The sequence below is a fragment of the Poecilia latipinna genome, unplaced genomic scaffold (genome assembly GCF_001443285.1).
Source record: "Poecilia latipinna isolate Pla-1442-1.1 unplaced genomic scaffold, P_latipinna-1.0 Scaffold790, whole genome shotgun sequence".
In the NCBI taxonomy this organism is placed as follows: domain Eukaryota; kingdom Metazoa; phylum Chordata; class Actinopteri; order Cyprinodontiformes; family Poeciliidae; genus Poecilia; species Poecilia latipinna.
In genome coordinates this window covers 130,112-148,386 of record NW_015113406.1, presented here as the reverse complement: position 1 = coordinate 148,386, position 18,275 = coordinate 130,112, and the positions used below count along the sequence as shown (strand labels likewise).

Sequence of the window (18,275 nt, the reverse complement as noted above, 5' to 3'; positions counted from 1 at the left end):
CACAGCAACTTGCTTTCCTTTTTGTTCTTCGACATCAACCTTTCCTCACTCTAAAAGGCAGTCCAGGTGAATGACAATATATCCCACCAAAAAATAATAAAAAAGATCAAAATAAAAACTGGTCAAAATCAAACAAGGCAGATGATAAAAAACAGAAACAAGAGCAAACAAAAGTAGCTATGGAAACAAGAGAGGCACAAAAGTGAAGGTGTGACAGTGAGAAAAAAAAAAGCAGTCAGCTGGAACGGCCTTCCCCGCCTTTCCAGAACAATCAGCGCCTCCATATGAGGGAACCGCTCTGAGTCCAGCGGCCCATTTCAGGCACAGCGCTGATAAAACCAACCTGCCGCCATTTTTGATGCTGCAGTTTTCTCTCTCAGAGGTGAAGGGATTCGTTTCATTCATTTGTTTCAGGCATTTCTTTCTCTTTTCAAGTATTTCCCCCCTTGAACGCGTCTCAAAATGTGCAGTTGTGATAAGACTGTAATACCCATGGCAGTGAAAGGTAGAGTAAAACAAATATGGATGTCAAATAAAGAAAATGTAAACAAAGTGTACTTTGATGCGAGTCAGAGGTGTGGTGAGCGTCATCTGGGAGGCGGAGCGGCTTCTGTGAGCGATGAAGAGGCGCTCCGCTCCTCCTACTCAACTTTAACCCCCAGCTTCTCTGTGTTCAGTAAATAGAGGCTGTCATCTATCAGGAAACTGGGAGAAAATCAAAAGCAAAATCAGGTAATTATTAGGATTTAGATTTCAACTAATATTCATATAAATCTTGACATTCAAATATTGCCGGTTCCAAGTTATGAAGTCACAAAAGTGACAAAGTTGAATAAATAAGTTGTTAAATAAATGTGTGTTAATTTAATTAAAATAATAAGTAATGATTTATTAATTGAATTTATTAACTTCAATATATATGTGGACATTTTTATTGATTATATTTCATAGGTTATGCACTACTACCCAACTGACTTCTGATTGGTTAACCTGCAAAACTTCCGACCAATCACCTTGACTTATGTTTTAGCCCCGCCCACACTCAAGTGACATTCCTGAAAATGTGAAAACTGTTAAATGAATAATGAAATTGTTATTTTGTAAATTAAAACTTAAATTAATCACATAATTAGTGTTACTAATCTTAAATAATCTTTGAAAGATTCATGGATTTATTAAAATGTTCACATATTATTATTTTTAAAGAGAAAATGCTGTCAGAAGGTCAACAATTTTAAAAGAAATTGAGCCCAAACTTTCCTATGAAGCTCTAGAAACCAACCTGTAGAAAAGGAAGTACACTGGGATGGTGCTGAGGTGCCACACAGCGTGGGCGTCTAGGATCCAGAGCAGTGGCGGGAAGTCCAGCAGCTCCAGCAGGGCCAGGCCGTGAAGCAGCAGAACCACCAGGCCACACTTCCACCAGTAGGGGAGAGTCCGCCGGTTCTGCCAGCACCAACAGAACCACCACAGCATGTTCACCATGCCTGCAGACAGAAAAACCACAAAAAGCTGCTGCACTACAGTCATTCTCCAATCAATCAATCAATCAATCAATCAATCAATCAATCAATCAATCAATCAATCAATCAATCAATCAATCAATCAATCAATCAATCAATCACAACATATTATCACAATAGACACATGAGCAATATCAATACATAATACATCTGATAGAATATTCAATATTTAATATATAAAATATAATCAAAACTCTGTCTGGCTAGCTAACATAGGTTGGTAGAATCAACCTAGCTTACTCTTTGGTTACCTAGCAACTCAACTGATTCTTTGGTTACCTAGCAACGACCTGTTGAGTAACTGGCACAGCTGCAGTTTAATGTCCTGCCACTTTGCCTCATAACTGCTAAAAAATAAAAAACAATGACATGGAGTAAAGTTGGGATAAAACAGGAAAGGTCACGTCCCTAGTTAGATATTTAAAGCAGAAGCTACAAAAGTTGAAATAATAATCGGAAAATAATAAAATAATCAGAAATTTTGAGATTAAACTCGGAAAGAAAAAAAGGGGGAAAAAAACGCAGACAATTAATCTTGAAAAGTAGAAAACTTTCAACTTCTCAAACTCTGGAAATTTCCAAAAGTCAAAAACGTTTGACTTTTGAATTTCCAAGATTTTGCACAAAATTTGTGAGATTAATTTTAAAAATTCAGATTTTTTTTTTTCAAGGTTTTGAAGCTCTGAAATTTCCTCGTTGCCTCTAGAAAATTTGTAAGTCTTTTGACAGAAATGTACTCCTTTTTTTTTCTATCTACAATAAACCTAATACAGCGACGTAAATTTGGTATGTATTTTAAAGCCATAATTGTCCTCCCAACTAAAGTCCAATTTGTGTTGGTCTATCACACAAAATACTAACAAACCCTTTATAAAACCATAAAATCTGGAAATAATCCAACTAACAGTAGTAGAACCAGAACCACCTCATGAAACTCTCAATGGAACCTGATTTATTGGGTGTTTGTTGTACCGATGGACACGTTGGCGGCCATGTTGTATCCGTAGTCAAATCTGACAAACGTCAGGTAGGAGACGTGGGAGGTGAAGGCCAGGATGAGCAGAACGCCCACAATGCTGGACACGGCTGGCCGCCTCAGACCCAAAGTCCTGGACAGGAGGGAGATATACAGTAACTACTGAGATAATATTAACAGCAGATATATTGGAATAAAAGATCTTACAATATTTTCAGGCCAGTTTAAGCTGGGTTAATGGCAGTAAAATTCAAGCACTTTTCAAGGTACTTCGAAGTTAAATATAATTTCAAAAAACTAATAAATATAAAATATAATTTATTGCTGTTGTTAATAATGTCTTGTTATAGATTGTATTTTACATTCCTGGGTAAACTAAAGAAAAAAACTACATTTCATGGTTTGAAATGTCTCTCACACACAACTGTCTGGTCCAAGAACTAAAGACAAACTTAACAAAAAAATATCCCAATTTAATTTGTTTAACACATAAAATACAAGCTAACTTTTATTTCAATTACATAGATAAATAAGCCATTGAGCCATTAGAAATAATAAAAACTAATTACATCGAAACAATCCAAACAAATCGTGTTAACGTACAGAGAAAGTTAAGAGTAAAATCTCTAAAAAAATTCTTGCCAAGATTTCTGGTATTTAGCATAAATTAATTCCAACTAATCTAAAATAAAAGAAGTTCAACATAATTTAACTTCAGGGAGTTAGAATATATATTTATTTTAAATCGGGTGTACAACAATCTTGTTTCAACTGTATATAAAACTTTTCAAACTTACACTTTTATCCAAATGTTAGATTGCACTTTATTACCAAACTGTGCAGTTTGAATATTTAAGACTTCCAAAGACTTTATACAAAAATCAAGGACTTTCCAAACCTTGAAAACAACTAATATTGAAATTCAAGCAATTTCAAGGACTTGCAGCAGAATTAAACCATCGGCTCACCTGACGCAGCACAGGTAGATGGAGTAAAGAATCACTGCTGTTGCACAGAAATAGTCCATTTTCTGAAATGGAAGATGATTTTAAATTAGTAACACTCATTTCCAGATGAGGTAAACTAATCTCAAGATCTGAACTTTACAGAAAAATAAATAGCAAAGACCTCAACTGAAGATATTAGGGTGCTAATGATCAGTTTAGCAGTTAAACAGAATAATTCTTACGGATTCTTCCAGATAAATGCTTTAACAACGAAAGTTTTATATCTATGTTTTAACATGACATGTTAACATGTCAAGCATTACCTCAGTGAGAAATGTGTCCCGGGTGTGAAACACTGTAGACCAGAACCAAGCATTCAGTGACACCTGAACAACAAAACACAAGAAAATGAACAAATTTAATGCCAGGTCTACTTTCTGCTTTTTATTGATTTATTTTCTAAAAATAATAAATTGGAAATATTTTCAAAAAGACGCTTTTATTTCAATCATCCCTTTTGTGAGTTGTATGATGGCCTGCGAGGATATTTATTTAATTATGAGAATATTAGCAGAGCAAAGATGCGATTTTACCAGAAAACTACAAAAAAAGTTGTTTCAATGAAAAAAGCTTCTAGTTATTAAGATCTAACATGAACAGCTCAAGAATCAACAGACTCAGTGACTCAAATTTGAAGAATTGCCTTTTCTGTAAGATGGAAACCAAACAATAACTTTACAAAATGTTCAATATTCTTCATTTTATTTACTGCTATTTTTTGTGTAGAAGTTCTGATAGAATTATTACTTTATTCACCAAATATTACCACTTTATTCTGGTAATATTTACGCTTTAATCTCGCAGGATTGCAACTTTATTGTCATAAAACTTTATTACGGCATTACTATGGCTGCATTCTTGTAATATTATGAAGTAATAGAAGCTGTAAAACACAGTTGTAAAACAAGATGGCCGGCATGGGGGAGGGGACAAGGAGTCAATTGGCTAAAAAAAAAAAAAGAAAGAAAGAAAGAAAAAAAAAATTCTAATTTTTCAAAAAATTTAATCTTCAAAATGTTATTAATTTATAAAATATTTCAGTTTTATGTGTAAAAACTTGTTTTTCCTTGCATTTCACAATAATCCTCTACTTTGTGTTGGTGTAACACATAAAATCCATATTTTCCAGAAATTAAATCTTCAAAAACTAAAAATGTGACAAATGGATCAAATCGTTTTACAGCCCGGCCCTGTCTGTAGTTTTCCTGGGACTCACCAGAGAGAAGGCGTTGATGGTGTGGTACATGGGGCTCTGGCGTGGCACCGTGCTCCGGTAGCGCAGCATCATCAGCAGGCAGACCAAGCCGTTCAGCAGAGATGCCAGCGCAGATGCAGGTTCCTCGAAGCACAAGATGCGCACAAACGGCCACTGCAAGGAAGAAAATGTTAAATCTGACTCCATAATAATAGCAATGATGATCCAGAAGGACGTTTTGGTTAAAAAGACGATTCACTACAAAAAATACAAATATTACCAAGTATTTTTTTATCTACTTTCAAGAGTAAATATCTTTGAAAACCTGAAATAAGATAAACTAACATAAAAGTAACTTTTCAACAAGAAATGGCAGCTTGTTTTAAGTGAATAATTCCTTAATATTGATGAAAACGTTCTAGTTCCACTGGTAAATTATTTCATAGTCAACTGGCACTTTGCCGTTACCTAGCAACACCTGCCAAGGCCACCCTGTTACCTAGCAACAGAGTACTAGTTCCACTGGCAGATTATTTCACTTAGAAAAACAAGGGGAAATGTCTTAGTAGTAAAATAATATGCCAGTGGAACTAGTTGTTTTTTAATCAATATCATTGAATCACTGCCTTAAAACAAACTCCCCATCTTGATGAAAAGTTACCTGAACGTAAATTTTGTGTTATTTCAAGTTTTCCTAAGGGTAAAATAACCTGCCTCTGGAACCAAAACTTGTTTTTGTGACTCTAAACAAACTCCTATATCTTGCTAAAAAGTTACTTGTAAGTTATTTTTGTGTTATTTCAAGTTTTCCTAGATGTTAACAGAAGAAACTAGAGCAAAAATACTGTAATATTTACAGTTTTTTGCAGTGTTGAGACAAACCTTTCCGTGGAACTGAGGGACCCTGTATCCCTCAGCCTGGTAAAGGCCAACAGTGGTCCACATGCACTGGTATTTACAGTCGTCCCGACACGTCCAACCTGGGGCGCAGTGAAGACAATGAAGTGCAACATTCTGACAATTAATATATTAATTTGATTTTTTAAAAATGGCACATTCTGCAGCCTTTTAAAATGAATTCTAAATGCTTTTAAAAATGTCATAGATTAATTTTTTTGTTCAAACCCAATAAAAGGTATCTCATTGTGGCCCCTGCCTAAATACAATACATGTTATAAATAGTTATTAATTTAACCATTTTTTGTATTTTTCTCAATATGATTACTACTTTTATTAATACAGTACTTACTACTTTTATTCCTAACTTTGCCCTAATTTTAGACGTCGTAAATAAACTTATATTTTGCCAATTTAACTCAGCTAGAGTTGGGAGTCTTTTTTTTTTCTTGATTATTAGTTATCAGATATGGGTTGTAACGAGTCACATTTACTCAATTACATTTACTTGAGTAACCTTTTTGAAAAATAAATTATTTTAAGAGCATTTTTACTACACTGTACTGAAGTAGTGATACTTTTACCTGAGTACAGTTTTTGGGTGAGCCCACCTCCGTTAATTATTATTATTATTATTATTATTATTATTATTATTATTATTATTATTATTATTATTTTGAGCGACTCTGGTGTATTTTAGGTATCTTGTATGAGGATTCTGTATGAGGATTCCCAAAATATTTAACCAAACTTATACAGTTTCAAAAATAATCATATCAATTTTAAGAAAAAATAAGGAGAAAATGGTGATAAATCCTGTGCAAACCTGTCTAAAATCGATCAGGGAACACAATGGCTGTACAGTGGTGTTTCTGTACCAGAAAAACAAGTTTGTCACGTTTTGTGGTGCGAACCTGCTAGATATTATCTGAAGGAGTTTAGGGAAAGTGAAAAGGACAAAACAAGTGAGGAATGAATAAAAACCTACTTGAACTAGTTTATAAATTGTTAAATCATAATTATAATGGTGCTGAATGTTAGAAAGCTAACAAGCTAAGCTAGCTTCCCCATCACCTGCCAGCAACGGCTCACCTGTCAGCGCCATGTAGTGCGGCTGGCTGGACTCGAAACCCAGCAGCCGGGCTCCGGTGCAGTTCGTCTGGACACACAGCTTTACGCAGTCCCGGTACACCGGTTCCTTGTCCCCTTGGGAGGACTGCACAGCGGTCACTGACATCAGCAGGAGGATGACGGCGACAGACATGGGGAGTCTGACAGATGTGCAGCGGGGGAACGCTGAGGCCATGGCGGGTGGTTCGGGCCCGCCAGGATCACGAAGGCACGGGGGGTGACGGCGGCTAAACGGGCCCGGCGACGGACATCAACGCTGGTTCATTCCGAGTCAGAGGGGATGAACCGGATAAACAGAAGCACGGATAGAGTGCCGTGTTTCCCTCCTGTCTTCTGAATAAGAGCAGGTTTTACAGCTACACAACATCCGGTTACAGCTTCAAAATAAACGTAGCTCTTTATTAAAGTTGCTTAATTTATTCATGACAACCCTCTGAGTTTATTGATAACAGTAGATTAAATCTATATACAACTAAAATGAGGAAAAAAGAAGATGTTATTAAGTTACTTTTTAAAATGAAGTCATTCTTTGCGCCATAAAATGTGGTTACTTATGCTTTATTTTGAAGGCAGGTATTTTTGTTACAACATGGAATTACATCCTGTAACAGAACATTTATTATTACATTTATTCACATTTATTATATATAGTAGTCGTTATTATTATTATTATTATTATTATTATTATTATTATTATTATTAGTAGTAGTAGTAGTAGTAGTAGTAGTAGTAATAGTATAATTAATACTAATAACTATAAAATAATAATAATACCAATTGTTATTATTGTTATTGTGATATAATTATTACTTCTAATCGGCGAATCTTATCATTAGTCATTTTCATTACTAATAAATATATTATTTTATTAATAACTATTTTTTATTATTAACAATAGCTATATTATAATTTCTAGTAATAATACTTATTTTGTCTGATTTTATTTTTTACGTATATGAATTATTGTCATTATCATCCTTAAAATGGCAAAATTTCCATGTAACTTTATATTTTTGGTCCGTCTGAGTATGTAATTTTGATCAGTTACTCAGCACTTCAGAAATCTTTTTACCAAATACTTTTTCACTCTTGCTTGAGTAATTTCTTGGATGACTATTTTTTACTTTTACTTGAGTAAAAAATCTGTTGAAGTAGTGCTTATCTTACTTAAGTAAATGTTTTGGGTACTCTACCCTCCTCTTATCATCATCAATTTAGACTGTTGGATATTTACAAAATGGACTGAGGTCCAAAAGGGCAGCAGGTTTTTCATAATGAGTGATCTTCTGGTAACGGTCTTAGGTTACTTTAAGAATTGAGGAAACAGCTACCCGGCAATGTTCTGCTATCTCATGATCTTCCTCTGCTCTACTTTTGATATCAGAGTGTGAGGTTAGTGTTCAGCGAAGGTCTGTTTGTTGATTCCGCGTTTGCAGAATTTGAATGTGCAATAATCTCTAAGAATGTGCATTTGTAACCCATCTATGTTTGTCTGAGGTCCAGTAGGTTGAATTCACAACAGACACACTCAGGTTCACTGTATTTATTCTAACAAAAGAGGAAATCAAGTTGGTGGTTAACATCAGTCCAGTAGCTTCTGCCTCTATACATTAAGTAAAATATAATAAACTACAGAGCAATAACTCCCAATGACCAGCTAACAATTGTAAAATTAAACAGAGCTAAAATGCACAACATTAATAATGACATATACAAAACATAGCAAAATTACTAATGAAACACTGTGTAAGATTAAATTTGTCTAAAATATATGTTAAAATATAATACTTGTAAAGAAAACAGAACTGATCTCAACAAATATCACAGTTGGAAATGGCAACAGAAAAAAGTGGGAGGAGCTATCAGTTACTGGTTACTATGGTAACCACCAACCGTCAAGAGCCTCCTAACAGAACTTATTACACCAATAGAAACTTCTGGAGAAACAACTTTTTAACAAAACAAACTCAAAGAACAAACTGACAAATTTAGATAAATATCACATCTTGTTAAAATAAAACCCAGTTACACATCCAGTAAAAAAAAACATTCTGAAGAGCTAAAATCCTTACAGCTGTTCAGGTTTTAGGCTCCTTTTCTAGCTCATAATGTGCATTGCAGTTATGTTCCCTACAACAGTGGTGTCCAAAGTGTGGCCCGGGAACCATTTGTGGGCCTTGGACTGATTCTATGCAGCCCCCATAATTGATACAAATTTGTCTGTCTTTTAAAATAGCAAACGTGCGAAATCCAATAGGCCAAGTTGTAGATTATTTTATAGAAAAGTTGCAAATTTCCACCAAGAAACTCAAATTTTCCACAAAAAATAAAACGTGGGAATTTCAATGATTCAAATGTCAAAAAATTAGAAAAATTTCAAAAGTCAATAATTTTCTAAATTTTTTTTTAGAAAATTCCTGAGATTAATCTCAATTTCTGACCTTTTTGGTGGAAATTTACTACTTTTTTATTTAAGTAAAATTTTTTGTTAGTCTACAATGGCCTAATACTCCATCATGTCAAGTTTTGGATCTAAAGTAAATATCCATTTTGAAAATAAATAAATAAATAAATAAATAAATAAATAAATAAATAAATAAATAAATAAATAAATAAATAAAAATCTGACTACCTTATTTGCTTGACTTTAGGCTGGGGTTGTTGTTTTTTGGCCCACGTGATAAAACATTTGTACTTAACTGAGCAGAACGACCTTGGAGAATGAGAGGCAAAAGCTCGAGGGTCTTGTGTCTTGAACAGAATGTAATGTCCTCAGAGCACAAACATGTTGGACCTGTGATTTGATTGATTTATGCGTCGTCACATTTATTTCTGGTTTAGTTGTGCTCGCTTGAAGACTTAAAAGGAAGTAACTCAAGCACTGAAGCCGATCTGGAGGAAGTGGAGCGTCTCAGAATTACATAAAATTATGTAAAAATGACGATATCCCCTCTGTTAATAATCAAAAAACCCACAATGATCTCTGAAATAACTGAGAAAAGTAGTAATAAAAAGAAATGTACTCAGAATTAACCAAACAAAATCAGATATTGTGGTACCCAATAATTGTACTTGAGTAATAGCACTTCTTGAACATATTTTTGCTCAAGTAAAAAGTATCTGTCCAAGGAATTACTCAAGAGTAAAAATGTATTTTGTAAAAAGTCTACTCAATTACTGAGTAAGTGATATAATTATCAATCATTTAATATTTAAAAATTACATTATGAAACGGACAAAAACATAAAGTTAAGTAAAAAATTTAGTAATTTTAAGGACAAAAATGACAATAATTTATAAGTAAAAATTAACAATAGCCAAAAGATTTTTTTTTCCAAATTAGTTTATTTCTATATAAAACTTATGAACTTTAACAAAAACTGCAAACTGTCTGCGTGTGTGTGTGTGTGTGTGTATTTGGTTAAAATATGTTCTTTATTCAGTGGGTAGAAAATCCAGAAATTTTACAAATTTTTTTCAAAAAATTACTCAAGTAAATGTAATTGAGTAAATGTAACTGGTTACTACCCAGCTCTCCAGAGGGGCATCAACAATTTTCACCACATTTGTACATTTTTTAATGCTCCATTCTGATAAATTTTCTGAAAATTGTCTCTGCTTGGCGTCATGGAGTAATTTGAAACTTGTTAAACCAGCCGACTCAGTGAAAGTGTCGTATGAAAGAGAGCAGATTTTATTTGTACTTCTTTCTTTGTTACAGTGCAGACAGATCACAATCACAACAGGAGCGAAACAGCAGTGACATGGAGGACAACGAGTCAAAAACAAAAGATTTATTTATCCTTTTCCTTTTGATTGTCCATTTTCTTCCCCCTAACTCACCATCTTTCACTCTTTCTCTAGTTTAATGCTTTCCTCTTTTTCCTGATTGCAGCTCCTCTTCTTGGTAAAAGAGAGGGGTAGGCTAGCTATTGTAGTGCGGTACCTCCACTCTTTTACTCTCCCACAGATAAATGGGAGGAAGCCATTAAGCACTCTGTGAAGTTGAGACCAACAGACCCGACCAGGTCAAATGGCTAGCTTGTTTCAAGCTAGTTGCCGTGCAAATGCCGAAGCAACCAGGAGACATTTTGGCCAATTGCTGCTAGCAGAGGTGGGCAGAGAACCCAAAAAATGTACTTAAGAGCAGCACTACTTCAACATATTTTTACTCAAGTAAAAGCAAAAAGTAGCCATTCAAAAAATTACTCAAGTAAGAGTAAAAAAGTATTTAGTAAAAAGTCCACTCAAGTACTGAGTAACTGATCAAAATTACACCATGAGACAAACTAAAATATGAAGTGGAAATTTTGGTATTTTCAGGACGAAAATTACAATAAGTCATATAAGTAACAAAAAAATAACCAAAACCGGCACAAAAAAAATTTCCAAATAATTTTCTTTCATTAAAAACTTACAAAACTTTAATAAAAACTGCAAATTATGTGTCTGGTGAATTTTTGTTTTTCATTCAGTGAGTAGAAAATCCAGACATTTTACTCAAGTAAGAGTAACGATACTTCATAACTAAATGGCTCAAATAAAAGTAAAAAGTACAGTAAAAATAAATGTTGTCAAAAGAGTTACTACACTAAATGTAACTAGTTACTACCAAACTCTGTAGCTTTTGCATGCTAGCCGTACGTTTGCACTGTTGGCCTCAAAACGCAGAACAGAGTGAATGATAAAGGGAGGAGAAAGAGGTAAGGACAGAGATGGAGAGAGAGTTTCAGTATCATAAGATTATTTTTATTGAAAATAATCCCATGTTCTCCTGTTGTTCACAAACCGCCCCCGTCCACAGCGTCTCGGGCAAAGAAGAGAAGTCTTTTGGTGAGCGGAAATGTTGGACGAGAGAGTTTGTGAAAGTGAAGTCACAGCGTTGGAGAAAACGGAGCGAGTGTACGGTGGCAGAGCGTTGGTAGAGGTAGAGAGCTGAAGAGAAGAAGGGATCTACTCCTCCTTGTCCTCTCCGTGTGTGATGACGTAGCAGATGTTCTTGTAGTCCACATTGCCAGCCACATCGGGGGGGAAGGCAGCCCACAGATTGGTCATCTAAAGGGCAGAGGAGGCCACAGAGGTCAGTCTGAGTAGGTCAAAAATGGTTTAATTACTTGGTACATTTATATTTCACCAGGCACACTGCAAAAACACAAAACCTTACTAATCATTTCTGTTTAGTTTCTAGTGCAAATATCTTAGTACACTTGAATTAAGACAAACTTAAAAGTAACTTTTTATCAAAATATAGGAGGTTATTTTCAGTCAGTAATCCTTTAATATTGATGAAGTTCTATTTTCACTGGTATATTCCGCAGTCAACTGCCACTTGGCTGTTACCTAGCAACACTTGCCAAGTCCAGGCCATAACCTAGCAACCAAGTTCTAGTTCCACTGGGAGTTTATATCATTGCGTTGCGATTTATGTTTTCACATTCACCTGAATAATGTGCAGTTGCGCCACTGCATTTATTCAAGTCTTTGTCACTACAAAATAAACTATATGCTTTTCCTCCAGTTTCCATAAGTTTAGAACATTTTACTCCAAAAATCTTTTTAATTTTAATGTAAAAATCCAATCTTCTTAATAATAAAAACAGGATTTGAGTCGCTTTCTTTCAAAATGCTTGCGATATATAACAGAGTTATAATAACTCAAAAAAATTCAGTTGGCTTCTCAGTAAAAGTCTCAGGACAGATGTTTTTTCTACTTATTATAAAGGTTTCGTTGAAATAAGACAAATACTTCTCAGAGTACCTAACATTTTTCATTGAATGAAAACCTTGAGTGACAATTTTACCCTGATTTAAAATAAAAAGTTTAATATATGAATTTTTATCATTGTTGAATTGCAGTTTGGGCCAACAATAAAATCTGTGAAAGGTCCTCCAAGTTTTGCAGCCAACGCCTAAGAAAGTCGGTGAAAGTAGCTCACCTCCTCACTAGTGAACCTGTCACACTGGGTGGTCAGGAGCTCCTGGAGGCTGGAAACGGAAACAAATATATTGCATAAACTTGAGGAAAACAACTCTGAAATGTTAGAAAAATTTGACGAAAAATGTTCTTACAATTCCTTCTTGATGCTGCCGGTGCCTTCGGGGTCCAGGACCTTGAAAGCGCTCACAATGACATCCTCGGGATCAGCACCTAACAGCAACACAAACCCGATTTGTCAAATAATCTCAAACAACAAGTTAGAGAAGCCTACTCAGATATCAAAAGATGTTAATTCAATGTTGAATTATGGTCAAAAAGATTAAAAATTCTCAGAGTCCTACATCAGGTCTGTAAGGCTATTAGTGGGAAACATCGGAGAACTCAACGTGAAAGCCAAAGAGGAAAAATGATGAAGGACACAAAGTCTCATTGGATGCGAGTGAGAACGCTGTGACGAACACATTTTGCACATACAAAACGGGTAAGTAATGACTTGAATAATACCGACTTGTGAAAATGTGCCTTCAGGAAAATGCTTAAAAATAAACAGTAGCATAAAAGGTGCCTAAATGTAAATACCGCAGTTACTGCAGCACATATTTTTATGCTGCCATAGAGCTAACCATTAGAATTTACACACAAAATCAGGCTTAACTAACTCTAGCCAGTTAACATTTGTTGAAAATATATCATTGAATAATGTTTTGTGTTTGAATTCTAATGATTGAAATGCCAACGTATAATCAATGTATGTATTGATTCAATATAAAATTAACATAAATGTACATGTAGATCAAAATTTAGATAATGGTTGAATCAACGTTGATATGATATTATCAGTTACGGTTGAAAACATAACGGTGACTCAACATGTCAGGATTCGACATCGATTCAATATTCATGTCTAAACATATTTCAGCATTGATTCACTCATGTTTTGCCATCTGGGTTGAACAGTTAGTGTTTGTCAGCAAACCCTTGAGCTTCTCGCCGAACATGGTGAGGAAGACGGTGAAGTTGATGGGGCCGCTGGCCTCCTTCACCATGGCCTCCAGCTCGTCACTCTTCACGTTCAGCTGGCCCATGGTGGCCAACACATCCCTGAGGTCATCCTTGCTGATGATGCCATCTCTGTTCTGGTCGATGATTGTGAAAGCCTGCAGGAAACATGAGTCAAAAAGCTCAAAACTAAAATAATAAGAAAATATTTAAATATGTAGCTGTGTATAGGCTGGTCGCAATCAATTAATTGCATGATAAATTAAAACAAACTCAATAATAATTTCCATTTGCATGACTTATCTCTTTCTACCAAAAACTGGATGACTAAAGTCTTCAGTTTGGTGCTTTTGTCACAACTGACCTTTTTTAAGAATAATTTTGTTTGCAGAAACTTCATAATTTGTTTTATTTGTTGTTTTGTTTATTTATTTTGATATTTAAAATGCCTTAAAGTTCCAATGTTAACTGAATTCAAAAACACAAAATCTTACCAAGTATTTTTGTCTAGTTTCTAGTGGAACTGTTTTAGTACACTTGAATTAAAACAAAATTAACTTGGAATTAATTTTTCAGCAAGACATATGAGCTTATTTTAAGTTGATAATTCCTTAATACTGATGAAAAAGTTCTGGTTCCACTGGCAGATTACTTCACTTATAACGTGGGAAAAATCTCTTGTTATAAGTGAAATAATCTACCAGTGGAACCAGAACTGGGTTGCTAGGTGACGGGCTGGACTTGGCTGGGGTTGCTAGGTAACGCGCCAATGCAACTAAAACTATTTCATCAATATTAAATAATTATTGAAGTAAAACAAGTTCCAAGTTGATAAAAAGTTACTTTTAAATTAGTTTTGTCTTATTTCAAGTATGCTAAGATATTTGCACTAGTTTCCATTACCATTAAATTACTTAAAAACTTCTGGGACAATTTATCGTCCAGCAAAAATGTGTTACCGTGATTGGCCTGGCTGTGTATGCAAGGATGTGTGGGATTAAAAGGTCAAGATATAAGACACTAAAACTGTAAAACAAAGATTCTCACATTTCTCACAAGTCCTTGTCTTAAGACTTGTTAATAGTGATTGTAAGTGGGAGCTAGTCTGCCAAGGCAAACGTGTAAATGTGGAGCCGTTAGCCGCTTTCCCTTGTCACATAGCGGGTCGTTTCACCCCCTTTGAAACCAAAGATGGCATTGGGAACCTTTTGGGTCTTGGCAGCTGGTCGTCCACTTGTCTCTCGAAGGTGTTAAAAAGGCTCTGGAATGCGAGACAAGCCCCCTTGCGACATTTAAGGACAAGGTATTGATTACAGCTGTCATCCTTTTGCCTTGTGACAGAATCTTCTGACCATGCCACCAATGTTCTTTCACCTTTGGAGGACCCAGCTAAGCTACCGTTGGCCTCGCATTCTCCAATCCCAGAGATGCTTAAGGAGACATTTCTGTCAAAGATCAAGGCTGCAACCCTCTGATGCTATAAAAACTAGACTCAAGGGGCGAAACAACCTTGGTAATCCCTGAATGTTGACTCAACTTGTATGTTTTCATACTCCCCCCACCCCGCTCTTTCCAGCTTTGATTAATTGGACTTTCCACCAGCTGTTGGGCTGCATTCCAGTGGAGTCATGGAGCAAAGTGTCTCTAAGGAGAATTACAGAGCTAACAGAGGAGAGGAGGTATCACCTGACTCCAGAAAAGCTCAGATTTACCATCCTGTCCTGCTGAGAAGGACAATATTGGTTTTCAGAAACACTCTTATATTACTAAAACAAGGCCAAATCATAGTGAAACACACACATTCCCCAAAATCACACCAGTAAAATTGACGTGTGATGCAGTGATTAAAAAAGTTACCTCCTTGTACTCCTGGATCTGGCTCTGCTCAAACATGGAGAACACATTGGAGGATCCACCTTCACCCTGCTGCTGCCTCCTCTTGGCCTTCTTGGGTGCCTGAGAGATGGAGAAAAACAGGTAAAACACACACAAAACATAAGGTTTCTGCACCCTTAAAGATACAGAAAATAATCAATAAATAAGACAAGAAAACTTAACTTTAACCCTAGATCTAAAAGTATCTCAAACTGTTGATTTCTAGCAAAGAAAAGACCTTTATCTCTGCCACTTTGTTAATAACTTCATTATCCAATTTAAAATGAAAGTTTGTCTTATAATCTTGGGATAAACCAGTTTAAAAAGGCATTTATCCTTCTTCTTCTTCTTCATAATTAAGGGTTCAAATCCAAAGTCACCTGATTTTGGGTGACTCCAACAATCCTGGTTGTCCAAACTGTGATGCAAACCGTAGCTCCAAGAAACCACACTCACCATCTCTAAAGTTTGTTGGGTTGTTGTTGGTCAAGAAGAGAAGCCTGTACACCAAGTCGATGAGACTGACATGTATGCATCGGCCCCTTGGGGTCTTATATATTAACTTGTCAGGGGCTAACTTTAGCTACATCATCAGGTTTGGCAGGGAAGCAGAGCTGAGGAAAGAGTAAGAGAAACAGGGGAGGAGTGAGGAGGCGGCTGGGTGGATCGGCTTACAGGCGGCTCCAAAATAGGCCAGAGAAGTCTTGGAATGAGGTGAATTCAATGCCAACAGACAGGGCTGACTTTGGTGTCGTCAGCGGACAAATAAGGCCAAATGGATGCAGAGGAACGACCGGTTCATCTTTGTGTTTGTTGGTGGCGGTGAAAGAAGAAGACAGACGTCCACCGGCTTTATTCGAATGACCCCCAAACAGATGGGGTCAACTGAAACTCTGCTTTCTATTAATTTATCCTCCAGCGACGTGCGGTTGGTGTAAACATATTTCCAAGTCAACACCTGGGTAAGTGATAGGCCTGGGCCTCAACGACTCTTCAGCGATCGCAGTTAGGATGTATAAACAGTAATGAAACCTGAAAACTGTTGACGAGAGGATGCTGGTCCGGCTCCAACTATGACACATGACGACCAGGCCTCACATGAGAAACACAAGCAGGCCTTTATGACTTAAGTAGACACAGCAAAACGCTTTGTGAACAGAAATGATGAGTGACAAATGGGAGAAAAAGCTGGAATTTAAGTTAATGCAAAAATCCTCCAGAGTCCAATTGTTCGCCGCACAATCTTACCAAATATTTTTGGTTTAGTTTCCAGTGAAAATATCTTACTACACTTAAAGTAAGACAAAACTAACTTATAAGTAACTTTTCACCAAGAAACAGGAGCTTGTTTTACGTCAATAATTCCTTAAGAATGATGGAAAAAGTGCTAGTTCCACTGGCAGGTTATTTCACAATAAACTGGCACTTTGCCATTACCTAGCAACACCAGCCACGCCCAGTCCGTTACCTAGAAACACCAGCCAAGCCCAGTCCGTTACCTAGCAACACCAGCTAAGCCCACTCCGTTACCTAGCAACCCAGTATTAGTTCCATTGGCAGATTATTTTTCTTAGAACAAAACATTTTCCCCTATTTTAAGTGAAATATTTAACCAGAGGAACTAGAACTTTTTCTCTATATTAAGGAATTGTTGATTTAAAATAAACATATATCTTGATGAAAAGTTATTTATAAGTTAGTTTTATGTTATTTCAAGTGTACCAATCTATTCACTAGACTTGATAAATTTCTTGGTAAGATTTTGTGTTTGTTTTTTTTTTGGGAGGGTGGGGGGTTATCATTTGGGAAGCAAAAAATGAAGATTATTCACTAGTTTAGTAGTTTTCTGATCAGGAATGCACTAATTTTGGTTACTCCGGGGGTTTTAGGACAGAAGGACCGTAACCCACCCACCTAAAGCCATATATGAGCTCCATGGGCTCCCATCAATCAGTCCACGATACAACCAAGGCATGTATTTGGAGTTGAGTCGGCGCCCCTCCTCTCCTGCAGGTTGAATGTTTTTCACATGACATATGTGTGGCCCAGGTCTCATAATAAGACAGGGCTTTATTTAAAATCCTTTTTTTATTTTTTCATTCTCCTCCAGATATTGTCTTGAAGGTGAAAGGAGAGACAGAGGGAGCAGTCAAACACCATAAAAACAAGACAGCTGTACAGACAGAAATAGCAGCGCTGCCCCCCACCCATCATCACCACCACCATTCTCTTCTGCAGCCATTTTGAACCTGTTCTAACATTTTGACACTCTTCACTGATTACCTTGCTTTTTTAAAACACACTCATATTTAGCATTGTTTGTAATGTTAAACATTTATTGAAATATTTGGTGAAAAATTGCCGGATCTAATCTAAAATGTAAACATCGCTAATCTATGACTTTTTGGAACATTTTTTAGAGCGTCTAAAAGTAGAATGGGACACACGTCACTTCAACGTTTTTACAAAAACATTGGAATAAATCGTGGTTATGTAGTCATGTTTAGTTTACAATACAAGCTGATTGAAGAAGTTTTGCGTAAAAGAAAACCGTTGAACTTACCTAGCATGTTGTATGTAGCAACAGTGGAGACGAAACATGCCACTTCCTGTCATCGTCTTCTTCGTGGTTTGCGCCAATGGTCATTTCCGGTTTCTGATCATGTGACTCGTGTGGTGCGGAAAAACGATGTTTCCATTGTAGTTTTGCTAAATAAACCAGTTTTGTTCATCC

At 36.0% G+C, this 18,275-nt stretch overlaps 2 protein-coding genes and 1 long non-coding RNA gene across 3 annotated transcripts; 1 reads left to right on the top strand and 2 right to left on the bottom strand.

Annotated features, from left to right (window-relative positions):
• Positions 1-422: 422 nt before the first annotated feature.
• pgap3 (post-GPI attachment to proteins phospholipase 3) lies at positions 423-7,091 on the bottom strand. The gene is made up of 8 exons (XM_015046731.1): positions 6,691-7,091; positions 5,584-5,681; positions 4,723-4,875; positions 3,770-3,832; positions 3,468-3,529; positions 2,496-2,632; positions 1,283-1,487; positions 423-705 (listed from the first exon to the last, which is right to left on the bottom strand). The coding sequence occupies exons 1-8, from the start codon at positions 6,902-6,904 to the stop codon at positions 642-644; spliced, it is 996 nt and encodes a 331-aa protein (XP_014902217.1). The 5' UTR covers positions 6,905-7,091; the 3' UTR covers positions 423-641.
• A 4,365-nt stretch (positions 7,092-11,456) lies between these two features.
• On the bottom strand, positions 11,457-16,097 carry mylpfb (myosin light chain, phosphorylatable, fast skeletal muscle b). The gene is made up of 6 exons (XM_015046732.1): positions 15,998-16,097; positions 15,524-15,622; positions 13,644-13,824; positions 12,799-12,877; positions 12,666-12,714; positions 11,457-11,784 (listed from the first exon to the last, which is right to left on the bottom strand). Exons 1-6 carry the CDS (start codon positions 15,998-16,000, stop codon positions 11,683-11,685), a joined length of 513 nt encoding a protein of 170 aa, XP_014902218.1. The 5' UTR covers positions 16,001-16,097; the 3' UTR covers positions 11,457-11,682.
• A 93-nt stretch (positions 16,098-16,190) lies between these two features.
• LOC106956126 (uncharacterized) lies at positions 16,191-18,164 on the top strand. Its single transcript, XR_001426723.1, has 3 exons — positions 16,191-16,503; positions 17,431-17,554; positions 17,652-18,164. It is a non-coding gene; the product is annotated as an uncharacterized LOC106956126 (long non-coding RNA).
• The last annotated feature ends 111 nt before the right edge of the window (positions 18,165-18,275 follow it).

Coding starts and splice junctions, on each gene's coding strand:
- pgap3 (XM_015046731.1), bottom strand. CDS start 6,904: ATGGCCTCAGCGTTCCCCCGCTGCACATCTGTCAGACTCCCCATGTCT. Junction 4,876..5,583: donor TCCCTCAGTTCCACGGAAAG/GTTTGTCTCAAC, acceptor TCTTCCTTGCAG/TGGCCGTTTGTGCGCATCTT. Junction 3,530..3,769: donor GGGACACATTTCTCACTGAG/GTAATGCTTGAC, acceptor CTTCCATTTCAG/AAAATGGACTATTTCTGTGC.
- mylpfb (XM_015046732.1), bottom strand. Junction 12,878..13,643: donor GTTCGGCGAGAAGCTCAAGG/GTTTGCTGACAA, acceptor TGTTGCTGTTAG/GTGCTGATCCCGAGGATGTC. Junction 12,715..12,798: donor GGCAGCATCAAGAAGGAATT/GTAAGAACATTT, acceptor TTCCGTTTCCAG/CCTCCAGGAGCTCCTGACCA.